The sequence below is a fragment of the Panthera uncia genome, chromosome A2 (assembly GCF_023721935.1).
Source record: "Panthera uncia isolate 11264 chromosome A2, Puncia_PCG_1.0, whole genome shotgun sequence".
Lineage (NCBI taxonomy): Eukaryota > Metazoa > Chordata > Mammalia > Carnivora > Felidae > Panthera > Panthera uncia.
Genome location: NC_064816.1, coordinates 147,205,015 through 147,221,403, shown reverse-complemented (window position 1 = coordinate 147,221,403; position 16,389 = coordinate 147,205,015). Strand labels below are relative to the sequence as shown.

General features: G+C 40.4%; 1 protein-coding gene across 2 annotated transcripts in view; it reads left to right on the top strand.

The window, feature by feature from the left end:
- Positions 1–16,389, top strand: part of DGKI (diacylglycerol kinase iota) — a 453,118-nt gene that overhangs the window by 150,985 nt on the left and 285,744 nt on the right. For both annotated transcript variants that reach the window (XM_049641924.1, XM_049641923.1), the window contains exons 2-3: positions 392–500; positions 14,123–14,218. In XM_049641924.1, the coding sequence (XP_049497881.1) occupies positions 392–500; positions 14,123–14,218 (205 nt within the window). The remainder of the gene's footprint in view (positions 1–391; positions 501–14,122; positions 14,219–16,389) is intronic.

The following is a 16,389-nucleotide window of genomic DNA, read 5'->3' as shown; positions in this document are numbered from 1 at the left end:
AATAGAAGACCCCCGAGTCTGCTTTTGTTGCCGTTAGTCTCTGGCAGCTTTAAAATTGTCCAAGTATTGTGACCATCCAAGCCCTAGGTCTTTTTCTGTAAACGGAGAGACCTGCATTCTGCCTTCTACCCTGAATAGGGGCATCTAGAAATTCCATTTCTGGTCCTGAAGCAACATTGCCCCCCAAATGGTCCCCTTAATCTCCCTGTCTTTTGAGACTTGCCACCCAGTGTCTTCACCATACACTTTAGAGACATAGACTCCAATACATTTGCAAAGGCTTTTGCATGCAGAAGACTAACTCAGACGTTGTTTTTACTCCAGGGGAAATTTTTAGCTCTGTTTACCTTCTGATGTTGGTTTTTCTTTGTGTTTTTTCTTCTGGCTGCAGGAAAGCAATCTCCCGGGCAGGCCTGCAGCACCTGGCTCCTGCACATCCCCTCAGCCTTCCTGTGGCAAATGGTCCAGCGAAGGAGCCCAGAGCGACTCTGGACTGGAGTGTAGGTGTTGGCTTTTTCATCTAAACATAATTCAATTGCATGTGTGTCTTTCTCATTCTTAGGATCCCTATGGCTACAAAGCAAGACTTAATAATTTTCAGTATTGCTCACTGATCAATCTTCAGATACCTAGGCCAGAGCTCCATTCTCAAACTCCCGGCAACATAGTTCCTTTATATGAAATCAGATGTGTTTCAGACTAAAATAAAAACTTCATGAATCATTTGAAGCGTTACTGCCTGGGTTTGCAGCTGTGCGATGAAAAGTACCTCTGTGCACATGCTTTATTGGTTCTTGCCAAGTTGATGATGAATAGAGCGTCCCCTTAGCAACATCCTGGAATCTAAGCTTGATTTCCTCAGATCAAGCTACCTTCTTTTCTTTTTTGGTGCTTTTTTTCCCCCCTGACAAAAGACGACTTCACTTTATGTTTTAGGCACTTCATGCCCTCCTGTCTGATATGCTTCTTCCCCTAACACAAAGGTAGATTGGTCTTGTAAAAGTGGTTTGGGTATAGTAGCCAATTTTAACCAAAAACGCATCCACAGAAACTATTACCTTGAGCTGAAGATTGCATTCTGAAATTCTTAAGCTAGTTAGAATACATTTATTGAGGGTGTTCAGTGACTCAAGTTCTTGGTGAAAACATCTATAACTGTGGCCTGAAAGGCTTTGTCTCTTCCTGAAGGAATGAGTATAGGGAACAGCGTGAAGGTGGAGGAGGGCTGCCCTGAAATTCTTCCAGTCTGGTCTTGATGGTGATTTTTGTTTAGCATTTTTCAGTTGAGTTGAACAGTGGAGATAATTCACGTTCTCCCATATGAAAGCGCATGGCAGGATGGGGGAAAGGAGAAGAGTTGTTTTTCATTCATTTAATTTTTTATTTTTAGCCCATATGTCATGATTTAACGTCCTTTTATATTAAAACAATTCTTTGTCTCTCCCAAGAACACACTTACTGACATTCTTATTTTACATTCTGGGCACATGCCAATGTAGGCTGCCTGCGTTCATGAAGTACTAGGCAGAAGACTGGACTTAATTGAGATGCAGCTTCTTCCTTGATACAGCCCTGAGAATGCTCCAGTATCACCTGTGCGTGCTGAATGGGCACTCAGGAAGAATGCTCCTTTCCTGGAATTTCCCTTTATTCTAGGAAAATTACTTAATAAACTCTTAAACCATGAGAGAGTATAGAATTTATTGGTACCAGTGTTTACATAATTAAAAAGAATTAAATGTGTAAACAAGCAGGTGAAGAAGATCAAAGAACATTTCCTGGACTAATGATGAGAATGTTATGAATCAGGGACCCAAGTCAGTTAGTTTCACATTCATGATACCCAGTCTTCTGACCTAAAGTAGCAGGACCCTATGGGGGGCAAGATTCTAATGAGGGAGAGTTTAAATCATTTAGATGGCAAAAGTCATTAAATCCTTTTGCCCCTTGTGTGACATCACTGAAGTCACTGATCTCTTTTGGCCTCAGCATCCTCATCTACAGATAGGGACAATTGTGGCCCCTCCCCAAGGGGGACTTCCTGGTGTTATTAGGATCAGATGTGGAAGTAAGTGTGCAAGTTCTTTGTAAACTGTGCAGCCTGCAGATTTATTTAATCAGAAAAGAAAATAATCAACGAATTCATTAATTCATCACCCAGTTGAGCCCCTGCTTTGTGCCAGGGCCTCTGTTGCTTCCTGGGGATTCTGAGGTGAGGAAAATGGGGTTTCTGCCTTCCAGAAGCTTAGGATGCAGTCAGCAGAGAAGAAAGCAACAGCAAAAATACCTAGAATAGAGGAGCCCAGCATCAGGGAGTGTCAGGAAGGATGCTCCATCCTTATTTGATGGTGGAAATAGTTACCAGAAAAGGCTTTTAAAAAGAAGTGTCCTGCTTGAGCCGAAGCTTGGCAAGAAGGTATTATTTTCTGATTCCTGTAGAGATGTATGCACTCTAATATTTCATCAAAATGGTATTTTGGGCTAGTGGTAGGAGGCTGTACTACACAGCGGGGGAAGAGAGAGTAGGAACTAAGTTCTTTCTTCCTCTGTCCCCTTTGATTGTGGGTGCCCTGTCATGGCGCCCTGGTGAAATCATGGCATGGCAGGAAACACTTTGGGGATGTTTAACAACGGAGAGAGCACTGAAATCCTCCTCTTTAGACACTCCATCTGAGGGCATATTTGAAGATCTGACATGTAAGGAGCTGGAAAGATGTTGACTCTGAAAAAAATTAATGAACTATGGGCTGTTATTGCTATTAGTGAACAGAAGCCAAACAGTGACCAACACTACAATTCCTTGTTATGATCATGAAGAACATTTTTCTCAGAAGGGAGGAAGAAGCAGGTTGTTAAAAACATTTTAGACACCTTTATTTTTTTTTTAATTTTTTTTTGTGCTAAGACTTGCCCTTGCTTCACAGTTTTTGGCTTTTCCTAACAAATATGCTTTTCACCAGTTTCATTTAGGTCACCGTAGTTTGCTGTTCTGTTCAAGTTGCTGAGCCAGGATTTTCTTTGTTCTGCTGAAAGTGGAAGCCCGGGCCACTGGCTTGACCAGTCCTGCCATTCCCCCGTCCCAAGCCCTGCCTGGCTCCCTGTGGAAAAGCGGCATGACTGTCTGTTCCCTCTACCAGCCCCCTTTTCTGGACTAAAGTCATTGAAAGGATCAATTTTCACTTATTCACTCTTACTATTCACTGAACTCTGCTTTTGACTTGGAGCCTTGTACGAGTCTCCCAAATGAGGAGGCAGGTTTAGGGGGACCAGGGTCATCTCAAAGTCCTGTAGGACCATGACCCCCTGACTTAGGTCAACTCCCCTCTCTGCGTGTCACCAGTCAGAAAACAGATACAGAAGTTGTTCGTGGAGCATCGGAAGATGCAAGACAAATCAGGCTGAATTAAAGCTGGAATTAAAAGTTTAGTCCCTATGTTTCCTACCTGTTCTAGAATCCCAAAGGGGCCCTTGTTTTGACTCTGATATATGTGCCAAAGTCTTTCAAAGAGGCACAGCTCTTTCCTAAAGATTTTTTGTGCAAAGGGCTTTGAAGAGCAACCTGCTTGTGGTGGTGCCTGAGACGCAGGAGGGCACTGGCTTGGTGAGCCCAGACCATAGGCACCTGTGCACTTCGGCCCGGTGTATACTGTTGCAGGAGTCAGTTTTAAGTGTTAGGTGCACAAACTTAATAGTTTCTGTCAAGTATTCATGTTCTCATTTCCCTGCTCAGTGATACATGCTATCTCTCTCTTATTTTTAGCTGTTCCTCAAGGTCCTAAAACTTCTCTCTTGCTGTGATTTGCTCAAATAGTTATTATGACGTCTAGGATTCCCTGTCTCACATGATCTCATTTTCTCGGTGACCCTTCATCAACATTCACTCCTGCCGCCTGAGCACGAGCCTGCCCCTCCACGTGTGTCTGGGATAGAAGCCTGAACGTTGATGTGCGGGGAGTAGTCGTGTCTTCAGAATGGCGCCCCAGCCTCCGGTTGACAACAGTAGACACGTGGAAATTGCTGTTTCCTGTAGAGATTTCCTCTGGCTCTCTGCCAGGTCATGCTCATCTTTTCAGCTGAACTAATTCTGTTTATTTTATTCACTTTTTGCTTTGTTTCCTCACAATATCTCTACATGCGGTGCATTGTCTTATAAATCTTAGAACCAAATTGGTGGTATTTAGTCGCTTTTTAAATTCTAGGTCCTCAGTTTGATTTCAGGAGGGGCAATGAAGGGAGGGGCAATGTTTTCTGCTTAGATTTTCTTCTTCACAGTGGAGAGGATGGCCTCGTGGGCCTACCCGCTGTCTGGCTACTGATGCTAGGGGACAAATTGATTGTAGCTTTTCCGTTCAGTCAGTGAGAAGGGGATATTTCACCGGGAGTTGACCGGCACTCAGATAATCTCCAGTTCCTTGAAAGGCTTGGTAGGCAAGAGTCCATAGCCTGCTTGAAAAACAAATACATTTATGCTATTTGAATCTTTTAAAATTTCCTTCCTAGTACGGTGCATTGTGTTAAGTCTTAAAGCACAGCAGTGGTCCGATCTCATTCCTCCCAAGTTACCCTCTTTCACCTTCACGGTGACAACCTGCGGGGGCTGCTCCCATGGACACCATGCCATGTGTGTCAGCGAAGCCACTTTTGGGGGAAAATAAGCTAAATTGCCAGAAAGGGAGTAATGTTCAAAAAGGCAAAAAAAAAAAAAAAAAAAAAAAAAAAATCTCATCTCCATGGCTGGAATCCAAGTTTCTGGTTTAGAGTGAGTGAGCCCCTTTATTTATTTATTTTTATTTATTTATTTTTTTTTAAATTTTTTTAACGTTTATTTATTTTTGGGACAGAGAGAGACAGAGCATGAACGGGGGAGGGGCAGAGAGAGAGGGAGACACAGAATCGGAAGCAGGCTCCAGGCTCTGAGCCATCAGCCCAGAGCCTGACGCGGGGCTCGAACTCACAGACCGCGAGATCGTGACCTGAGCTGAAGTCGGACACTTAACCGACGGAGCCACCCAGGCGCCCCGAGTGAGCCCCTGTAGAAGTGTGTCTGTTGCATAGATAATGTGTATCTTCTCTTAAATGTCACATGCCTTTTCCACAATGGAGACTTAATTTGGATTTAAGAGATTTCTTCCTTGTTTTCAGTGTTATAGCAGGGAGCATAGGAGATCGGCCTTACTCTGTCTCTGCTGTTGTATAATTTGCTTTTGCCCATTACACTGCCTAAAACAACTTTCAAAGCAATGGTGGAAAAGCCACCCAGATCTTTCTTAAAGGGCATGTTGGTTTTAACATCGATTTTAATTTCAGTTCGTTTTTTTTTTTTTCCTTCCTCTTTTGAAAATTTCCTCCAGTTCTGAGGGCTATGGAAAATAGCTTCAACACAAACAAAGCCAGGTTCTAAATCCAGACCACATTTTCTTTCCTCTAGTTGATGATGCTAAGAAAAGAAGTGCTTTCTCCTAGGCAGGTAGAAACATAACATAGTTATACACCACCTCACCATTTGGTTCAGGGACAAGATTAGGGAAACAGAGTCTTTGTGCGAGATTGGTTTAAACTGGGTTATGAAACTAGGTCATCTTATCTTTAGAAACCTTGAATGAAGAGCCAGGAGGAGCCAGGTGAGTATGTGTGCGTGCGTGTGTTCTCATTTCAGTCTTATTTCAGGTGGCACGTCCTAACAGTCCTGTGCCGTCAGGCTTCAGCTCTTGTACCTTCAGGTTTGGGTGTTGTCCCTGAGAGGGACTCTCACCTCAGTGTTTTTCCCACTCCTAGCCCCATTTCAAACACTGTTAAGTCAGGTTAATCAAGGTGTCAGATGGCTGAGAGGTCATGAGGAGCTAACGACCTATAAATTTTTCCTATAAATCAGTGGAGGTCTTGCCCCTGGTCAACCCTGTTAGTAGTGGGACAGACATAGCTTCATGCTATGATTTCATGCACCTGCACTAGTCCTTTATTTCCCCAAATTGTGAGAATTTTAAATTCAGTCACGCTGGCTCCTGGGGGATATCATAGAATCCTATAATCTCACAGGACACTGAGAAACATCCAAGTCTAAATTTCTGCCTCTAAGTAAGTGCTTATCTAAACTAACACTGCCCAAAAGAAACATATGTGAGTCATAAAGTAATTCTAAATTTTCTAGTAGCCACATTTAAAGAAATTTTTTTAAATTTTTTAAAAATCAAAAATGTTAGTACCATATTTTGTTTAAGCAAATAAATCAAAAATATTACCATCTCAATATGTAATCAGTACAAAAATTATCAGCGAGATGGTTTGCATTCTTTTTTTTTCACAGTGAGTAAAGTCTGCTGTGAATTTTACACTGACAGCACATCTCAGTTAGTGTTAACCACATTTCAAGTTTTCAATAGCCATATGCTTATTGGGCATCACGGATCTAAACCATCTTAGACAACTTCTACCTATTATTATCTTGGAGATTTTCAGGGAGAGATAGTCCAGATTTCTTTTCCTTTCTGAATTTGTAAGGACATTTACATGAGATATGTATTTATAACTTTCTTATTATTTCAAAATATTTTTATAAGCAAATGCTTTCCTTTTGTGTAGATTATTTTCTTCTAGTGTCACTATACTCTATCTGTATTATTCATAGTCTGTAAACTCCTCCATATCAATACATACATTTTTATCTTTTTACCTATAACCATTACTAGGACTTCAGTAGAACTTGAGACCAAGGAATCATATATGTATGTATAAATCTATTTCTGTATCTACCTAGATGAATCTCTACTCTTAGGTAGTTAGATCTGTCTTTATATACAGATCAATCTGTATGTATGTATATCATGAAATTTGTCTCAGCACTCACAAATACAGAAGAAATATTATGTTCATTTAGAAATGGTCGAGAGCTATTTATTTTTTTCTGTCTGGCACAGATGGATTCTCTGAGTTGTATATTGTTTGAGATGGTATTTCAAGGTGGTCGTCTAGAGGAGAAGGAAAGAGGCTCCTGGGTGAGGAGAATGGACTAAACAAAAAACATGGCACAAAAGAAGGAAGATATGGCTATATTTAGAGAAAAAAGAAGAATAAAGAAAGTGTACAAAGATGAATACATGGAAGGTTAAGGGTAGATTGGGGTCATCAATGGAAGGTCTAGTATGTGAGATTAAATTCGGATTTCATTTTATAAATAACAGGGCATATTTAAGCCTCCTGAGCAAGAGAGAGAGGCGTAATCATAGTTATGTTCTAGAGGAATTAATTTTGCAGCAGTGTAAAATATCAGGGAGAATGTCAGAATTACGAGTTCAGAGCAGAAGAAACTAGGACTCAGATTAGACATGCTCTTCAGTACATGATAAGTAGCTGGGGGGCGGGGGTACAGGTAGATAATGAAAGGAAATCCAGACAAAAATATGAGGCCTGTATTAGTTGAGGTAGACTAGGCTGCAGTAAATAAAATAGACCTATAATTGCTCTATAGAAGTATATTTCTCCCTCACGTAACAGACCAGGACTCTTCCGGGTAGGTTGAGTGGGAGGTGGGTCCTGTTCCACAGTTATTCCATGCCCCAGATAGTTGCTCTTACATCTTCACCAGATGGCTTCTGAAATCATCCCAAAGGTTCACTTCTCAAGTATCCAGTACGGGAAAAGAGAATGGAGGAGTGCATGTGGGAGGTTTCAATTGGCCAAGTCTGAAAACAGTACATGTCACTTATGCTTATGTTCCATTGGTTAGATCTTGGTCACATGGCCACATCTAAGTACACAGGAGGCTGGGTTATATGTTCTAGCTGTATGTCCAGGAAGAAGAAAATAATAATTTTGATGAATGGCTAGCAGTCTTGGCTACAAAGACCAAGGAGAGAAACTCGGATAATGCTAACATCTGTGGGTTAGAAGGGAAGGAAAACTGGAAAGTGTCCACCTTAAAACTGCCAGTTATTTTACCAGCAAAGTGGGTTTATTTGTGACTAGCAGAAGAATTGCAACTTGGGACATGTAAACTATGGCTAACCATAGGTGAGTCTGGAGATCAAAGGAAAGGAACGTTACTTTATAGAGGAAAGGAGGAAGTTGGGAGGGGCTGCTTTGAATGGAAGTCCATTGGAGGAAAGTGAGAGTTCGGGGAGATGATGACTTCTTGTTAGCTGAGTTGTGGTATTTTCATATTGGCTGAGCTTGTTGCTGGGCAAGAAGAAATTCTTTTCTCCCACTGGAGTGGTAATGTAGGCTTCTTCCTGTTGAGAATGCAAGGTAAGTCTCTTCCTTTTGGGGGTCTGCAATTAATGCAAGTGGTAGAGTGTGACCATCAGGCCTCCTGATTCCATTTTAAATGAGGTTTCCTTTATTCAGTTTCATAAAAGTAATCACAACAATAATAATACAAACTGTATTGAATACCTATTAACTTCTTATTGTGTGCAAGACATTGAAATTTATGCATTTTCACATTTAAATATCACTATGATCTTGTGAGTGAAGTACAATTATTATTATAATTTTAATGGTGAGTAAACTGAGGTTAAGGAGAGTTAGAGAGGCCCTACGTACAGAAGAGGTACATGGTGCAGCACCCAGGAGTGTTTCACAGATGGGGCTTTCAAGTGTATTTGTGGACAGTGCTAACCTCTCCTAGCAACTATAAGTGACAATACATATAGCATGTTGCCAACGGATCTGAACCTTAGCGTCCAGAGTATTAACAGGGGGTCATGTAGACATGGCCGATTCCTACATGGTTGACCTTAATCTCAAGCTTCTCTGGAGGTTGAGCTGATATACGGCTCTCCGCCCCACCATAAGTCATTGTTCTCTTAGACCATCTGGCATGTCCCAAGGCCCCAAGGTAAACGGATACTCTTATCAGGCAGGACATTCCAAGCACTTAGAGAGATGACCTTCCTAGAGTTGAGGGCCAAGTCCAGACTTCCCTTTGGGTAAGTTTACTTCTTTATTATGTACTTTATTAAGCATCAGACAAGATAGATGTGCAAGAAAAGGATGAGACACGGGAAAAATGTAGTGTAGCAAAAGGTATGCTTCATCATTGTTTCATATGACTTTTTTTTAAAGGCTTCTCTTCTGTTTGTGATTTTACAAGACTGTCATGTTTCTATTAAGCACCCATGTTGACTTATCACAGTTTATTATTCCAGACTAATGGACAGATAAATATAATTATCCCTTTCTACCTTTTGGAATTGCATATAACAAAAATGTGCATTCATTCATTTATTCATTGATTCTTAATCTTTCCAATTCCTAAAATTTATTTGTCATCTATTTTCCAGACTCTTAGTCAAGTGCTGGACAGTCAATGTTCACATAGAGCTTAGAATCTAGTAGATGAGGAAACATTAATCAAATAATTATGCCAATTAATGGATAGTTGCCAACAGAGGGAAAGGGAATATGGTTTTATGAGAGAAACTAACAAAATAACTTGACTTAGACTTTGGGGTCACTGATGGCTTCTTGGAGGAAGTAACACTTGATCTGGTGACCAGAAAGTGAATAGAAATGAACCACACAGAATCAGAATGGAGAGGAATAAACAATTCAGATATAATAAACATCATATACAGTGAATGGCCTTTGATGATGGGCTATTGGGACATTCGAAGCCAGAGATTATGGAGGATCAGGTGGTAAAGTAGAAATGGTAAGTAACTGAGTTTCATACCCCCTTTGAAACTGGAGTCAGTAACATTAGCTGATGGATAGGAATGAGAAAGAGAGATCTAGAATGACTCCAATGTTTTTAGCAAATATTTGCAGCTGTAGGAATGGAAATACCATTTGCTGAAAATTTAGGGAGAAGATTAGGGTAAGAACAGATTTAAGGAGTATATCACAAACTGAGTTTGAGACTAAAATTTTGAGATGCTTATTGGTTTTAAGTGGAGATAATGAGAGGGCAGGTTTTTTTTTTATGGATCTGAAGTTCAAAGAAGGGGTTTGTAGTGTATGAATAATTTGGGGGATAACAATTAATTGATGGAATCTAAAACCATGAGAACTAAATGCAATAACCTTGGGACTGGGTGTATGGAGAAGAGTAAAGATCTGAGAACGAGCTGTGGAACACTCTTAATATTTAGAGTTTGGGAATTTGGGAAAGGTCCAAGGATGAAGACTGATGGAGTGGCCATTGAGGTACAACAAAAACACGAAAGGAGTATATAGGGTTTCCAGGAAGCAAGTGTCCCTAAAGGAAAGGAGTGATCTTCTGTGTCAAAAGGTGTTGATTAAGATAAAGACTGAGAATCAGCCACTGGATTTAGCCATGTGAAGTCACTGATGATCTTGACAAAAGTAGTTACAGTGGAATGAGAAGAAAGAAAGCCTGATGGAATTGGGTTCAAGAAGTAATGAGTAGAAAGGAAGTAGAGGCAGCAAATAAAACTCTTTTTTGAACTTTGCCAGTAAAGGAAAAGAACAAGTAGAAATAACGAAAAGCAATGTGTGGGTCCAGAAGTCAAACTACGGATATATTATAATTTTTTCAGCTCTTACTTGTATATAGAGTTGTGATCATAATATACAGGTAGTTTTGAATTTTATTTTTATTTGACTTTACATCATATAGTTTTCCATGTGGCCAATCTTCATAATTGTACTTCTTGATGACTTTATAATATTCCATATCATGTATTATTCTACTAAACATTCTTCTCCACTGGGCATTTGTGATATTTCCAATTTTTGATTATTGCAAGGTAGAAGTAAACTTCTTAATGTAAATAAGAAGTTAGGATTGCCGTTAGGATTATTTCCTTAGGGTACATTCCTAAAGTGTGATTATTAGATAAGTGTATGAAATTTTAATTTATTCTGTTGCTTCTTTAAAGGCTTATGTGTTGACAACTTTCCCCTTATCCCCAGGATCTATCTTGTTGACCTTGAGCCTTCTCACTATGTATCCATAGTTTCATGTCTATTTGCTTAAAATCTCTCTGGACCACCTTATGCCTCATCTCCCTTCTTCTCTTACCTTTTTTCTCTGGTGACTGTACAAGGGTAGAAAAGTATCAAGTCTGATAGATCAGTCATAGACATGTTCTAGAATCTATTATTTGATAAGTTGATGGGGTAGGATAGGGTCCACTGGATTACGGGGCCTCAGACTCTATGCACATGAGTCACTTCAGAACGTTGAAAACTCATGATGTCTAGGTTTCACTTCATGTTAGTTAAAATAGACTCTCTGGGGGTGGTACCCAGGTAGTCTTAAAAACTCACCAGGTGATTTTAATGAGCAGTTAAACTTGAGAACCAGCAGGTCAGAACCACGGTGGCAGGAAGCCTCTAGTCTTTTTTTTCCCTCTTCCCTTACAAAGGACAGTCTTTCTAATCACATCTCCACTGCAGAGTGAGGTGAGCTAATCCTAGCAGCCCTGCTGTGCCTGACTCTGAGTCAAGGTTTATCAGCAAGGCTCTGAGCGCTTGCTGGGTATGTATTCAGGGGGCAAATAGCCCCTAGCCCAGAGGAAGCCTACCTGCCAGCCCAGTGAGTTAGTGGGGTGCTTGCAAATCTGAGTCCCTGGGTCTTGACTGTTCCTGCCTGCTGTTGTTGACCTACCAGAAATTAATTTCTGGCCAGCCTAGTTTTTGGTGTTTGTTATCAATGACTTTTGACCATATGACCCGCTGTAACATATTATTCGTCACTTTCTAAAACTTTTGGCAGGATTTTAGCATTTTTGGTTTCCCTAACATTTCATGCTATAATTACATGTTTAGTTTGCATGTATATATGTGTGTGTGTGTGTATATATATATATATGTGTGTATGTATTCATGTATATATGTATGTATAAGATAAATGTATATATACTGTCCTCATCCATTCCTATCTGAAAATTTTTAGGGTCTAAACCTATAGGTGTTCTTTTCTTCCTTCTGTTGTTTTTCTACAAGATTGACTATGAGGGGAATCCCATTTTCCCATTGACTTCCATAAAAAATGATGAACATGACTTTCTACAGGAAAAAATGACTAATATAGAGAAGAAAAAGTTTTGGTGAAAAGATTAGTCACCCTTTGACATGGAGGGTGATGATTCTCATTAACATTGCTTTCTTTTTTAAAATGGTTTTGAGGCACTCTGAGATATGCAGGGCACCCCTGCCCCCCCCCCGCCCCGAGAGTTTCCTTGTCCATTGTTCGTGATCCCTCAATATCTGTATAACTTGTGAATTTTTCCTGCCCCTCACTTTCCTTGAGTGTTCTGAGAGTTGGTGTCACCTTTCCTGGATTGTGAAGCACCTATAACCATTGGTTATTCTTACCTGAAAATCATTTGAGCCTATAGGATCTGAAAGGAAAAGTATTGTATTGGAATCTGAAGAAATAAATTTAAGAAATAGATGAAACTTTGTTATTTTTTTTTCTCCTTGGTGTACATTTCTGCTACTTCGCATTCAGCTTTGGGATTCAGAGGGCTGTCATGTGGACATTTCTGGAGTCGGTTACTATAAAGATGACTCACATACAAGATAGAGTTCTAAATTGCTTGGTTTTTCTATAAAGCTCCTTATTAAAGTCATTTAACAAAACACCATAGCCTGGGTGGCTTAAACAGGAATTTATTTCTCACAGTTCTGGAGGCTGGGAAGTCCAAGATCGAGGCACTGGTAGATTTAGTGCCTGATAAGAACCCACTTCCTGGCTTGTAGACGGCTGCCTTCTTGCTGTGTTCCACATGACCTTTCCCCAGTGTATGCGTGAAGAGAAAGATCCCTCTCATGTCTCTTCTTATAAGGGCACTCTCATCCCAATCATGAGGGCTCTGTCCCCGTGACCCAATTACCTCCCAAAGGCCTCATCTTCAAATACCATCACACCGTGGAGTAGGGCTTCAACATATGAATTTGAGGGGAATCACAATTCAGTCTGTAGCATCTCCCACGGAAGCCGATTACATGCCCCGCTGATGAAACAGATAAATACAAGAGCAATTTTCCTGTAAGATCAGTAGACGTCATCTCTTTATGGTTAAGCCAATACAGTGCTTTCCTTACGAGCTCAGGGTCTTTTTCAAGCCAATGAACAAAATACACAATTAATACATAAATCCATTATGTTTCCAAGGTAGTGTGCCAGAAGAAGGAATATGGAATCCTATTCATCATCCTGTTTAAGCAATATTCCACTCCTCCCCCGACCCCAACGAAACATTGTGCGTTCCTGAACATCAGATTGTTGCGCTGGTGTCGCCTGGCACAGCATGTCTGTTTGCCATCAGAAGTACGTGGCTATTTTTGGAAGCAGGGAAATCATTCAGTTAGAGAAATCTAGAATTCTATGGGCGAAGGCCCTACTGAAGCAGGACAAGTGTGAATTAGTAGGAATTTATTATGCTTTGAGTACATAGTGACTTGAATTAAGTTTTAAGAAGTCTCTGTCTTAGAATATAATTTACCCATTACTGATATAAATGTAAATATGTCTTCAGTCTTTAAAGTGCTTTAATACTACTATCCTTCTTCTTAGCTAATTTGCTAAGCAAAGGCAACTTTAAAAAAAAAATTTTTTTTTTATGTTTTATTTTATTTTTGAGACAGAGAGAGACAGAGCATGAGTGGGGGAGGGTTAGAGAGAGAGGGAGACACAGAATCCGAAGCAGGCTCCAGGCTCTGAGCTGTCAGCACAGAGCCCGACGCGGGGCTCGAACTCACAGACGGTGAGATCGTGACCTGGGCCGAAGTCGGAAGCGCAACCGACTGAGCCACCCAGGGGCCCCTAAAGGCAACTCTTAATAGGATTTTAGTCTCAATTGTCATGGAATCTACAGTGTTGGGCCTAGATAAATATGGCCTTACAGTGAACAATCTGAGGGAGTTTTTTCCTCATTTGTTTAATATATGTTTCACAGATTACCACATCTCTGGATAAAGCATTTATAGACCTAATGTCCATTTTAGTTATGGCTCAGACAAAGTTTTCCCAAACACCTTATTCTGTTTCTAGAACTTTGGTAGGATCAATGCCAACAGTATTTTCAGGGGTAAAATGAGAGGTGTTTAAACTGTGCGGGTTCACTTACTTTCTTGCCTCCAGAATCTAAATTTGAGATCTCCCCCTTTCATACCTGAAAAGAAAACTGAAATCAGGTGGGTCTTTCCCTTCCAGGAGAATGCCGTGAATGGAGAGCACCTGTGGCTGGAGACCAACGTCTCAGGAGACCTGTGTTACCTGGGAGAGGAGAACTGCCAAGTCAGATTTGCAGTGAGTGTGCTCCTCAGATCTCTGGGTTCTGCCCTTCCCTGGGGAAGGCTTCCAAGTTGAGTCTGACAGCCTGAGGAGGCCCGAATTTCCAAAGAGGCCACCGTGCCTGAATTTACAAGGAGAGGTTTGAAAGAGCCTGTCCCTTGTGAGACAGTTGACAGTTAACATGGCTTTCAAGGGGGTTGGTTTTAATGGCTTGAGGGCTTGGCTATGCAGGTTGAACTTTGGTATAATGTGCCACTTTATGATGATTCCCAGCGTTGGTTTTTATTTGTGTGTTGGAGGGAAGGGAAAGGGTAAATGTGCATGAGTGCTTCCAGAGGGGGTGTCTGTGTGGGGGGAGGTCTGAGTGTGGGGGAGGTGCGTCTGTGGGAGAGACCAGTCGGTCCGACAAGTTGGTCTTGTAGAAGAGCGCGTATGGTGGAGGGGATTGCTGCTGCGTGAGAATGGGGATGGTGAAACACCTGTCTGGTGCTGGCGTAGGCTAGCAAATACAGGCATGCCTTGTTTTCTGATGCTTTGCTTTATGGGGCGTCACAGACCCTGTGTTTTTGGTGTTTTTTTTTATATACAAATTAAAGGTCTGTGGTAACCCTACCCAGGCACCATTTTTCCAACAACATTTGCTTACTTTGTGGTAATTCTCACAATATTTCTGACTACTTCGTTGTTATATTTGTTATGGTCATCTGTGATCAGTGAACATGACTGGCTGAAAGTGGACATAATGGTAAGCATTTGTAGCAATGAAGTAATTTTTAATTGAGGTATGCACTTTTTTTAGACATAATGGTATATTGCACACTTACTAGACTGCGGTATGGTATAAATGGTAACTTTTATATGCACTGCGAAGCAAAAAAATTCATTTGACTCGCTTTATTGTGATACTCACTTTATTGCAGTGGTCTGGAACCGAACCCACGATATCTCTGGGGTGTGCCTGCAATTCAGATCAAGTTGTGGAGGATAAAATTCTAGAAACTAGACAATTAATAAACACATTGGAATATTCCTTGCTTTTTATTTATTTTAATGTTTATTTTATTTATTTTGAGAGAGAGTGTGTGTTTGTGAGCGGGGCAGGGCAGAGAGAGAGAGGGGGAGAGAATCCAAAGCAGGCTCAAACCCATGAACCATGAGATCGTGGCCTGAGCCAAAACCAAGAGTCAGACGTTGAACCAACAGAGCCACCCAGGCACCTCTTTCTTGCTTTTTAAAATTTGCTTTGTATGGCTATTTAGAACCACCAGTTTAAATGTCAAAATTGTCTTTATGTTCTGTGAAAAGAACACCGTTGCCAGGCGTTGAGTCGTAAGGAACTAAAATTTTATTGTTGAGAAAGTGAACTTAAAATTTTTGTGTAATTGAAAATTGTTGGTTTGAAAAGAGTAATGGGAAACAGAATAGTAAAGAAGAAAGAAGTGTTCTTTCTTACTTGGGGAAATGAGCCCTGTAAAGACATAATGCATTTTTTTTCCTTTTTCATTATATTTGTTTATTATGTGAAAGAAAGGTTTGTGGTAGAATGCAGGACTTTGGAATTACAAGTGAATATTTTTCTATTAATAACTAATAAGAAAGAAATTGAATTTCCACTAAAGCTTACAGAAGAATATAGCCCTCAGGGACTTTTATCTGGCTGCCAGAATTGCAAAGCTCATGGAACAAAACTTTAAAAATTGCGTTAGCTGTTTTGACGACTGGTTTATAGGTTTTGTTGGGAAAACTTCATGAGAGTTTAGAAGACCAGGGTGTACTTGAGTGAAGTTAGGAGTAAAGATCAGTGAAAGGCCCAGCTGTACAAGGTCTCGGTTTGAATCTCACTGTTACCACTCACTGATATTGAGAACTCCTGTCTCTTGGGTGCTGGCTACCTTCTTCGAAAAAGAGAATAGGATGAAATTATTTTAAATTATGCTTCCAACCCAGGTCTGTACTTAGCTGTTTGCATTTCTCTTAATCTTGTAAATTCATTTGATCTAAATATCAGGATTTCCACTTTATGCATGTGTATTTTTAATTAAAGTATAATTGCATAAAATTTGATTAAATTAACCAACGACCAAGAAATGCTCAGCTGTTTGGACTAAAATGCTATAAATAATGAATTAACATTAGGATCTTAGTTAATTGCATAAACACTGGTCGTGGACTATCAGATAATATGA